This window comes from Carcharodon carcharias, chromosome 9 (genome assembly GCF_017639515.1).
Source record: "Carcharodon carcharias isolate sCarCar2 chromosome 9, sCarCar2.pri, whole genome shotgun sequence".
Lineage (NCBI taxonomy): Eukaryota > Metazoa > Chordata > Chondrichthyes > Lamniformes > Lamnidae > Carcharodon > Carcharodon carcharias.
The window spans coordinates 45,178,884-45,191,028 of NC_054475.1; the positions used below are offsets into that span (position 1 = coordinate 45,178,884).

The 12,145-nt window shown below is 41.9% G+C and overlaps 1 protein-coding gene across 1 annotated transcript in view; it reads right to left on the minus strand.

Annotated features, from left to right (window-relative positions):
• Nucleotides 1-1,633: 1,633 nt before the first annotated feature.
• scube3 (signal peptide, CUB domain, EGF-like 3) overlaps nt 1,634-12,145 on the minus strand; it is a 403,547-nt gene continuing 393,035 nt past the window's right edge. Inside the window, exons 19-22 of the mRNA XM_041196379.1 lie at nt 11,802-11,999; nt 7,738-7,890; nt 6,486-6,565; nt 1,634-3,907 (exon numbers count right to left, since the gene is read on the minus strand). Of these exons, the coding sequence (XP_041052313.1) occupies nt 3,755-3,907; nt 6,486-6,565; nt 7,738-7,890; nt 11,802-11,999 (584 nt within the window). The 3' untranslated portion in view covers nt 1,634-3,754. The remainder of the gene's footprint in view (nt 3,908-6,485; nt 6,566-7,737; nt 7,891-11,801; nt 12,000-12,145) is intronic.

Genomic DNA, 12,145 nt, shown 5'->3' on the forward strand with positions numbered 1-12,145 from the left:
TTCTGCCCAAGATAGAGTGAAGCATGCTGGTTTACAGATAAGAAAGCAGAGGTCAGTCAAGAGATGCTCCCTCCTCCCCATCACTTCTAGGATTGCTGTCTTTTGTAAAGTCCAAAACCAGACAGAGCAGAATAAGGATGCGGTGGGGAGGGCAATGATGAGATCGTGGCTCGAGTTCTGATGTTTGCTTTGCTGCTGATCAATTTTGGTAGAAAACATTAGCAATCTTATAACTAATGTTTCCACATCATTAAACATAATGGGGAAAGAAGACTTTGGTTTTATGAATCTAGACTGAGTGTCTAGTTTATGTTTAAGAACTTTTCAGACACAACTTCCAAAACATGACTGTTTGGTCCAAATTCAGGCAGTTAGCAGCCCCACAAACACTATTGCCCGCAGTGGGCCAGCTCTGCTGGCACAGATGGGCACAGAAGCTCCGGCTTCTGGTTTGAGGATGGACGCCAATGACATTTGTCACACCTGACTCCTCTTTTGTTTGCATCTGCATTGAGAGGCAAACAGAAGGATAGAAGTTTATGAGCAATGTTGAGATGCTCTTAATGCTCTCAGGATGCCGAAGTCACACTGACTTAAAACTTGCAGCTGAAGAGCCGAATTTTCACATTGCCTGCTGCAGTGCTTAAATAAACAAAGTTCATCCTTGATTTGAAACAACAGATGGATTCACCATGGATTGAACTTTATAAATCAAACATGACTTTAGTGTCATTTAAATCATTGCAATATCATAACAGAAAAAAGCATGTAGAATCCTGCCAATAGTTACTATCCTTATAAAACATCTGCTTTATAGTGGTCTAGTATTATTCATATCCTTGTGCAAACATAAGCCACACCAGTCACAATGAATTAAAAGAAATATTTAATCACTACAATGGAAAGAAGCATTTAACAGTGGGCTTAGTACAGTGAGATACACTGTCCTTCAACACCAGGCACCTGTGTTCTAATCCAACCCAAATAATCAGCTTGAAAGTTTTACTTTCTCTTTTTCCGATGGCTATTTGGGGTCTGAATCAAGACAAGTTTCAGTGGCTCAATTCCCACGGGACATCAGACAACAATGTGAAGTTGCTCTCTAATCGCAAGTGGCACACTAAAACGTTCCTACAGACTGTAATATAATTATTTTGCTAATTTAGGCCTGTAGTTGAAGAGAAATGTAGAGTACATATTACTGGAGATTGTGTAGGCTACAAAGGGTAGAAATTACCGTTCATGATCTTAATCTCTTATTAATGCGCCAATGCCTCATTAAAATAGCCAAGAAAATTTGATCTGAGCACATTGAATGTTTATGTGATAATATTGCCAACGGCAGACATTGAAATATTTGTCATGTAAGAAGGAAGCAAAACTATTTTTCAGGACTAAAAACAAAAAAACTGCGGATGCTGGAAATCCAAAACAAAAACAGAATTACCTGGAAAAACTCAGCAGGTCTGGCAGTATTGGCGGAGAAGAAAAGAGTTGACGTTTCGAGTCCTCATGACCCTTCGACACTCAAGTTCTGTCGAAGGGTCATGAGGACTCGAAACGTCAACTCTTTTCTTCTCTGCCGATGCTGCCAGACCTGCTGAGTTTTTCCAGGTAATTCTGTTTTTGTTTTATTTTTCAGGACGTCAGAATGAATTCCTGGTAGCAATGTTCACGGAATTAGTCAGTTTTATGTAACTTAGGCTTTATAATTAATAAATGGCAACTAATATAAAACTTATTCAAGGATCAATAATGCTACATGTATATTTTTCCTTGTAATTTGAGTACCTAATTACATTTAGCTTGAACTATGCAGTGATGCAGGTTTTCATTTGGGTTTGAATTTATTTAAAATTAACAAATCTAAATGTTTTATCTAATTTACTGTCATTGGTTAGTAGGCAGGGGTGTGGTGAAAGTAAAACTCTAGGGATCAAGGTTACTAAATGCAAGACCAGAACTCAGATACAAAACTCTAATCATTGAAGAATCCAATTTGGCAACTGTTTGGGTAAAGAATTTACAGGAAAGAAGTCCTCAGGGTTCAGGGCCAAAGAAATCTAATTCCCCTTTACCAGTGGGCTGGAAAATTCAATTGATCGATCAGCTTGGACAGATTACTTTGCAGTTTTGTTAAAGCTAAAACCAGAGCAGTATGTTGGCTTCCAAATACTGCCAGGTGCTTTTACAGTTAGCAGTTGTCTAGGTCAGATTGCTGGAAAATGACACCTGCCTGCCAGGTTGCTAGATCTAGATTCCCAAAACAGGCTCCCCTTCTGTAAAGGCAGATTTGTTGGCCCACAGAAAAACCTCTATATAAAAACCTTTGCTTTCCTTCCCTGCCTTTCTTCCCCATCTGTTTTTTGTCTTGTGTTGCAACTCTTTCCGTGACTAGCTTTTTTGCTAGATCGAGGTTGCATTTTGCTCCGCATTAGGACTCTACTCCTTTAGCTAAGATTCAAATTGTAATTATTGGTGAGGAACAAGCCAATCAGGAGTGTTTTTTAAAAAAGTACTACTTAATGCTTTCAAAAAATTTCCCACAATTGACCTCCTACCCATAATTTTGAGATATACATGCTGGGCCTTCTCTCAGTGGTGCTGGATATTTACTTAACAGTACCTGCTAGTGTCCTAATGTATTGAAGGATCTATACTGCTCTCCCAATATGGAGCCTCTACTGATTCATTATTTTACAACGTGGCATTCGGTTCCACACATTAAAATGTGCTTCTTTCAATAACTATAAACATTTACATATTTATTGAGGATGCATTATATGCACTATTTGTAATGCATGATTTGTGTTTTATTTCAGGATCTCGAAATTAAGTTTTTGTATTGTAGTGCCCCCAATACCCAATTATACCTCAGTATAGATGATGAGGTGAACAAACAACTTGCCTGAAAACCATGAACTACATTTCATATATTGGAAAAAGATTATCAAAATTGCACTAAAATGATATTAATATATTGTCCATCAACCCAAGAAAGGGCCGAAAGAGTGATCGTTTGCATCATCATCCTTGTAATTCAAAATTTTTGGAGATTCTTAAACCCCTTTCAGTTAATCAAGTGTTGTGTTCCAGTTGTACTGTTTAATACAAGATTGAGCATCATGAGAAATTGGGACAAACTAGCATAGAAAAGGAAAAAAAACAAACTGTGAACATCTCAATTCAATTAAAAAAATGGCAATACAAAATCCAAACTTTTGTACATGTTCAAATACAATTCTCAAGTGCAAATAAATTCCAAAATTATTAATGCGCAACATTGCAATCCTGTCACTTTTCATTACGTGTGATTTGCGGGTGGTGTCAAGGTACACTAGAGTGGAGACGATAAAAGGCTTCCTTGCAGATATAAATATTGTCATCTTTCTGTAGAAAAAAACTTCCATTCAAACATCCAACAGGAGAAAGAAATCATTGCACTTTCTTTTCTTATACAGGGAAAAAAAAACACACAATGCAGACAGAAAGTCCTAGTGCATAAAGTATGCTTGCATACGGAGCAGGCTTTGGATGCGCTCCCAGCAGTCATATATACCAGCGTACACATAAATATAAGGAATGAACAGTCTTCGTTATGATGGACTGAGAGCTATAAATAACGTACAATGAAGTATGAACTGGGATCCTTTTGAAGAAAGCCACAAAAAAAGTCAGCATAGTGAAATATTATGGTTACAAAGCTGTAAAAATAAAATTCAGTGGGTCATTTTATCGCCTTTGTCCTGTCAAGCTATTTGTAGGGCCTTAGAAAGCTGGAAACTTTGGAGCGAAGCAGTTTGATAAAAGATCTTGGTAGCATCTCATTAGACTCCTGTGCTGTGTACTTGAAGTAATTCTGTGGATGTGCCAGTACATCAAAGAGAGCTTTAATCAGCTTCTTGTCCTGCCAGATGTTAAAAAAAGAATCACCATGTTATTACCATTCTGTGTTTAATATTATACACACAGCATTAAAACTCAAGATTATTACATGCCTTAACACTCTTCAGATATTTCAAAATATCACACTTTGTTACAGGTGCAAAATAGAGTTAAAACAAAGTAGACAGTCATACTGATATCAGTTCTTCTGACCTGAAGCTACATATTCGCAGAGGGGTTTAGAAGCGGTTTATTATGTAGAATTATCCACTTTGGTAGGAAGAATGGAATGACAGAACATTTTTTTAAAGGTGAGACAGACCAGTAAATGTTTTTATTTAGACGGAATTGGATGTCCTCATACATGAATCACTGGAAGTTAACATACAGTTACAGCAAGCAATTAGGAAGGCAAATTGTCTGTTAGCCTTTATTGCAAGGGGGTTACAGTATGAGCAAGGAAGTCTTGCTGCAATTAAACAGGGCTTTGGTGAGACCATACCTGGAGTACAGGTTTGGTTTCCTTACTGAAGAAAGGGTATGCTTTGCTTGGGGGGAGTGCAATGAAGACTCACTAGATTGATTCCTGGGATGAAGTGTTGTCCTATGAGGGCAGCTTGGATAATACTGACCTTTCTTCTGTGGAGTTTAGAAGAATGAGAGGTGATCCCATTGAGAGGTTTTTGCCCCTGGTTGGAAGGTCTAGAATTAGCCATCATTGTATCAGGCTAAGGGGTTGGTCATTTAGGACCGAGATGAAGAGAAACTTCTTTTACACGGAGGGCTATGAATGTTTGGAATTGTCTATCCCGGAGGGCTCAGTTGTTGAGTATGTTTAAGGCTGAGGTGGACAGAGGAGTCAAGGGAGATGGGGATAGGGCATAAAAGTGTAATTGAAGCAGAAGATCAGCCATGATCATATTAAATGGTGCAGCAAGTGTGAGGGCCGTATGGTCTACTCTTGTACCTATTTCTTACATTTCTTATGTTTTTCCTGAGATTTTCTTAATTAACCTACTTCCCCACAGAAAGTAACTGAGCAGTCCTTAAATGTATAGGTCAGTTGAGCCCAACCCTTTCTTAACCGCTATAAATCACATACAGCTTCCAAGTTAATCTGAACAACACCTCAAGACTTTACGATTTATTAATATTCATTAAATGTTCCACTGAAAAAGATAAACATTTTAAAAAATAAATACATTGCATGAAGTGACTACCAGATATCTAATATATCTCTTAATGTGCCTGCAGTTTGCACTGAGCATCATTTTAGGTGGCTTAATAACTTAAGAACTCCATCTAATGTTATGTGACAATCAACTGTTGTGAAGTCCTGAAATATAAATGCAAATCCTAACACTGGCCACCAGAGCGTGCAGTACCAATTCACTTGTTGGAGCAAGGTAGACCTCTTGCTAAGGGTGACATTTTTATATATTGTCTCATACAAGCTTCCATCCAAACTAAACAATGTAAGAACCTCATAATAAAACTGTTTAATTCCATCAATTTGGTCCCACACCACTAGAGCCTGACAATCTTGTTGAAGCTTCTCTCTATGTCACTGCCTCTATGCACTTTGGCTGAAGCCAAAGGATTGTCATCAACTATCCCTCATCTCCATCCAATAACCCACAGAACAACTGTGATGCCCTGTCCACAGCTCAAGTTCCTTAACCATGACTCAGTGGCATGAAAAACTCAGCACAGTCAAATGCACCTAATGTCAGCCGTGGAAATCCTGCCACTATGCCCCCTCCAATAACAATGAACTGTTGGAGCCTAGAAGGAATAGGAAAAAGGGAGTGAAAGGGAGGAGTAAGGAGGGGGTGGGTGAATGGAAGGGAGGGGGAATGAAGAGATGAATGGGGGATGAGCAGTGGGGGAGTGCGAAGGGGAAATGGTGCGAGTGAAGGGCAAAGGGAAAGAAAAGGGAGAGTGAAAGGGGAGAGAAAAAGGGTGAAAGGAAGAAGGGGAAAACAGAGGGAGGGATACATAAGCAGAGGGCAAGGGAGAAATGGGTAGCAGGAAAGGAGGGAGAGGCAAGTGAAGAGACGTGAGAGGGTTATGGAGAATGGGTGGGAAGGAGGGAGAGGCAAGAGGAAGAATGAGGGGATAGGAGAGAGAGGAAGGGGGGAGCAAACTGAGGAGGGGAGAGAGATGAGAAGGGGAGCAAGGTGAGAGAGGAGAAAGACTGGAGAGAAGGTTGAGGGGAGAGGAGAGAGAAGAGTGAGGGGAAAGCGATGGGGAGGTGGGATTGATACAGTGATTGATGGCTTTTTCCCTTGCCAGAATATACCATCACTTCTCATACAAGTGAATAACAGGGAGCAAGGAGAAAGAAGAATTGGGGGAGAGGAAACAAAGGCGGAAGCATAATGAGAGATAAAGAGGGAACTAGCAACCTGGAGGCACAGAGAAAATTAGAGTGAGAAGCCATTTTCTCTGACTTAACAAATATATCCACCTGGGAAATCTACTAATTTTCATAAGATCCCATTACCAGTTACACAGCAAATGTTCCCAGTATGTATGTAACTATACTGGTATTGCTTTGTAGATCAAATCCAATCATTTCAAATAATTAACTCACTGACCTTTAAAATTTCTTGATGGTTTTCTGAAGCGTATAACCGACCATCTCGGACAATGTCTTCGACAAGCTGCTCATAGTCCTCTAGAAAAGAAACGTAATGGTCTGTCAAACAAGCTTCCAAAACTGTTCCTTTGTGCAGTTATAAATTTAACAAAGTTCATAGGGAAGGGATTCAAAAATGCTCCTGATTTCCTGGGTCAAGGTCAGTAAGCAAGGAAAACAACTGACCTTGGATCCAACAGTTGACGCAGAACAGGAGGGAAGTTATCCTGGTGTCCTTACCAATATTTGTCTTTCAGTCAACATTAAAAAAAATAGATTATCTGGTCAATTATGTTTGTTGGGGCTTACTGTGAGCAAGTGGGCTGCTGGATTTCCTATGGGTAGGATTTTTAGCTTGGTGGGTGAGTGCAAGCCCGACCCAACTGAATATGAAATGACCCGTGATGACGTTAGCTGATTGTGCTGAAATCAACATGCAGTCACGCAATAGTTCGGTCGGCGGGCACGCACCGGAGCTGACAGCATGCCCACTGACAATCAAAAGACCTACTAAGGCTATTAAATTATCAACTGTGCTCAAGTTTTCACTGCCTGTTCAATCTAATGGTTGAAGGGCAGGCGAAAAGGCCAAGCGGCCCTTGCATTTTTTTGGAAACTTCATCCACGGGCGGGATGAGGTTTCCAAAATCAAATACAAATGAAATAAAAACGTTAATTTTTAATTAAAAACATGCTAATGTAACAGAGTCTTAATTGGCCTGCCCGCGTAAAATCATGGAGCGCTGGCGATCGTGGGTGGCAGTCGGCTTCCCGACTGTCCCCGACGATCCCACAGGCCTTGGGCAAAATTCTGCCCTATGTTACAACAGTGACTAACACTTCAAAAATACTTCATTAGCTGCAAAAGTACTTTGGGGCATCCTGAGGTTGTGTCAGGTGCTGCTGTATACAAATGCAAGTCTCTTTTTTAGGATTTGTCTTATTCTAGTTTCCTTCAGTGACTCAATTGCATGTACTCTTCCAGGGAGATATTGCATGTGCTCTTCCAGGGAGATATTGCATGTACTTTTCCAGGGAGATCGATGCTGGGCTGGGTAAGGGTATTTACAATGGAGTTATTAGATTTTTGCCTTTGAGACGCAATTGTGTAATTGCAAAAAAGTGCACCATGAAACATTAAGAACTTAGTCACGTGCACAACACCAATCATGACAGCTATCTGTAAAACAGACATCACGAGGCTCACTCACCATCATAGGTGACATAAGGTATTTGGAACCCTTTAGCACTGTTTGCTTCATTAGTTTTGAAGTTGATCCACAGTTTGCGGGACCTGGCAGTGAAGGCTATTGGCCGTTCATAGGTCTGGCAGGTTTCATACGTTGTGATTGAAGTAGGTGAAGCTGTAAAGTTTCAGAACCGAGAAAATTAAGAAAAGAATTCCAAACAGTTTCGAAATTTTATAAACGTTCTCCTGTAAAATGAGAAAGGAAAAAGTAAGATACGTTAAAAATTGACACTTCTTGTCCATGATTTTACTCCCAGTTTCCTCCCTTGTTCTCCTAAAGGTCCTTTCTGCAAATGGCAATGGCTCATTCAGTACCTTACCAGGTGGCTACTCTTCAGGTCGGCCCTTATTGTGAATGCTAGCAGAATACATGAAGACACAATGCATCACCACAGAAATCTATTTTCTTCTCATCTGGCAGCCTTGCATTTAAACCATGTAACCCTGAGCCAGCATCTTCCAGTTGGCGAGCGGGGGCAGGGCCCACTCACCAATGCGTAAAATGACGCAGGGTCATGCATGCCAATGTCACCCCGCATCATTTACATTGTCAGTTTGGCGGGCGCAATCCAACTCGACCTGTCAACGGTTATTTAGGCCATTCAAAAAACAATTAAGCTCATTAGTGGGCCTCGTTGGCGGGCAGGTCGGGAGTGCTTGTGGCCACCTGAAAAAGCATAAAACGTCATCCATGGGTGGGATGAGGTTTCATTGCTGAATCAAAAAGTTAAGAGACACTTTTAATTGACATTATGACCATGCCCCAACTCATGTGACATTGTCACATGATGGGACATGGATGGCAAATGAAATTTTCACTGCACTAACCTTATTTTGGGAACCGATCTCCCTGAGGCAGCACTTAACCTGAGGGAGATTGGAGCGCTCCTTTGACCGCATGCGCAAAGGAGCGCACTTCCAATTTTAGGAATCCCCTCCGCCTGCACAGGAAGCGCATAGGGCTTCCCTGCGGACATCTTGCTGGGTGGACCTTAATTGGCCTGCCCACTAAAAATGGTGGCACACCCCCGATTGGGGGCGCTGATCAGAGGGCCGCCAACCCATGCCCGCCCCTGCACTTCCCCCCGACGGGAGGAAACTTTTGCCCCTGGATACAGCTAAAGCTATGGGCACTGACATCGTCCTGGCCATAGTACTGAAGATTTTTTTACACTCCAGACCTAGCCACACCCCTAGCCAAGCTGTTACAGTACAGTTACAAAACTTGCATCTACCCAACAATGTGGAAAATTACTCAAGTATGTCCTGTCCAAAAAAAAAAGCAGGATTATTCCAATGCAGCCAATTATCACTCCATCAGTCTACCCTCAATCATCAAATGGCACTTATTTAGAACTAACCCACTCACCGATGCTCAGTTCCGCCAGGGCCACCCAGCTCCTGACCTCAGTACAGCCTCAGTCCAAACATGGACAAAGGAGCTGCATTCCAGAGGTGAGTTGAGTGACTGCTCTTGATCTCAAAGCAGCATCTGGTCCAGTGTGGTATGAAGGAGCCCTAGCAAAATTGAAGCCAATGGGAATCAGGGAAAAACACTCCACTGGTTGGAGTCATACCTAGCACAAAAGAAGATGATTGTTGCTGTTGGATTCTAATCATCTTAGTTCCAGGACATCACTGCAGGAGTTCCTCAGGGCAGGAGTTCTAGGCCCAACCATCTTCAGCTACTTCATCAATGACTTTCCTTCCATCATAAAATTAGAAGTGGGGATGTTCACTGATGATTGCACAGTGTCCAATACCATTTGCAACTCTTCAGATACTGAGAAGCAGTCCATATCTGCATGCAGCAAGACTTGGACATCATTCAGGCTTGAGCTGATAAGTGGCAAGTTACATTTGTGCCACACAAGTGCCAGGCAATGACCATCTCCAGCAAGAGAGAATCTAACCATTGCCCCTTGACATTCAATGCCATTACCAGTGCTGAATCCCACTATCAACATCCTGGGTGTTACCATTGACCAGAAACTTAACTGCACCAAATAAATACTGTGGCAACAAGAGCAGGTCTGAGGCTTGGAATTCCCTGGTGACCCGCCTGACTCCTCAAAGCTTGTTGGCCATTTACAAGGTACAAATCAGGAGTGTGATGGAATACTCTCCACTTGCCTGGATGAGTACAACTCCAACAACTCTCAGGAAACGTGACACTATCCAAGGCAAAGCAGCCCGCTTGACTGGCACCTCACTCACCAACTTAAACATTCAGTCCCTCCACCACCGATGCACAGTGGCAGCAGTGTGTACCATCTACAAGACACATTGCAGCAGTTCACCAAGGCTCCTTCCATAGCACCTTCAAAACCCATGGCCTCTGCCACCCAGAAGGACAAAGGGCAGCAGGTGCATGGGAACACCACTGCCTGCAATTTTCCATTCCAAAGCCGCACACAATCCTGACTTGGGACAATACCATTGTTCCTTCTGTCACTAGGTTAAAATCCTGCAACTTCCTCCATAACAGCTCTGTGGGTATAGCTACATCACATGGACTCGAGCAGTTCAAGGGAATGGCTTACCACCACTTTCTCAGGAGCAATTTGCAATGTGGACAAATGCTGCAACCACATCATGTGGAGGAAATGATTTTTTTTTCATTCATTCATAAGGTAAACGGACATTTTACTTTTGTTTCCCTAGCCTGAAAAAAGTTGACCAATTATAGCGGCTTATTTTATTCATTTATCCTAAACTAATGAGACCAGGCTCAGTCCTAGCTTGTGTTGAGTTAGGTGATTTCTGCCAGGCAGTGGATCAGGTGCAATATAGAAAATGCTGGAAATACTCAACAAAACTGGCAATATCTGTGGAGGGAGAATCCAAGTTAAAATTTCAGGACCTTTTATCAGAATGCCCCTTCATTCAGGATCATCAGCTTAAAACATTAACTCTGTTTCTCTCTCTACAAATACTGCCAGATTTGTTGAGTATTTCCAGCATTTACTATCTTTATTTCAGATTTCTAGCATTTGCCGTGTTTTGCTCTTGTACAAACATATGAATTAAGAGCAGGAGTAGGCCATTTGGCCCCTCGAGCCTGCTTCACCATTCAATAAGATCATGGTTGATCTGATTGTGGCCTCAAGGCTATTATCCTGCTTAACCCCGATACTCTTTAATTCACTGGTAAGTCAAGAACCCATCTACCTCTACCTTAAAAATATTCAATGACCCTGCTTCTACCACTCTCTGGGGAAGAGAGTTCCACAGATTCACAGCCCGCAGAGAGAGAAAATTTCTCCTCATCTCTGTCTTAAATGGGAGACCCCTTATTTTTAAACTGTGTCCCCTAGTTCTGGTCTCTGCCACAAGGGGAAACATGCTTTCAGCATTCACCCTGTCAAGCCCCCTCAGGATCTCATTTGCTCCAGTAAGTTCACCTCTCATTCTTCTAGCTCCAATGGACACAGGTCCAACCTGTCCAGTCTTTCCTCATAACATAATCCCCTTTAATCTATGGAATCAATCAAGTGAACCTTTTCTGAACTGCTTCTAATGCAATTATGTCCTTTCTTAAATAAGGAGAGCAAAACTGTATGCAGTACTTGATGTGTTCTCACCAATGCCCTGTACAACTGTAGCAAAATATCCCTACTTTTATATCTGACAACATTCCGTTTGACCACGTTATGAATGTACCTTCCTTGGCCATTACCTGGAGCTGCTGGTTCGGAGACAGGGACACTACACACTGCGCCACAAGACTTTCCAATATTCTACTGTAGCCCAAAGCAAATAAAAGGTGCACTACTAAATGAGAAGAGGACGAATAGGTTATTAAGGGAACTGATGCTGAGCCAGGGAGGAAGAGATTAAGAAAGGTGAACAACAACTTGGTCAAAAAGGTCAGTTGGAGAAGGTTTTGAAAGGTATAGAGGGAAGAGGGGAACTGGAGACGTTTAGAGTCCAGGCAAATAAGAACTCTTCCGCCAATGGTGGGGTGAAAGTAGAGGAAGGGGGTAGTGACGGATGCAATCAGTATAAAGTAGTTGGGAAACTCACAGTTTTTCCTCATGACCAAAACATCTCCACAATCGTCCTCAATGGGCAAGAAGATTTCAGGAACCACTATCAGGATTTTCCGTTTCGGAGGAGGGTTAATGTTCCAGGTGCACTCCACATTTGCTGGGTAGTTCCCGGGGTAGTTGGGGGATTCAATATATCCTGTGTATTCCCCAAGTTCCCCGCCACACTGTCGATCTGTAGGAAGGAGACACATGGAATGCATAATTGACTTGAAGATGGACCTCAGAAAGAACTTGTTGGCCTGCCCAGGGAAAATCTCAAGGTCCTTGGGTCAGCATTTCTTAATATCTCATATCATACACTGAAACTGAAACAGATAC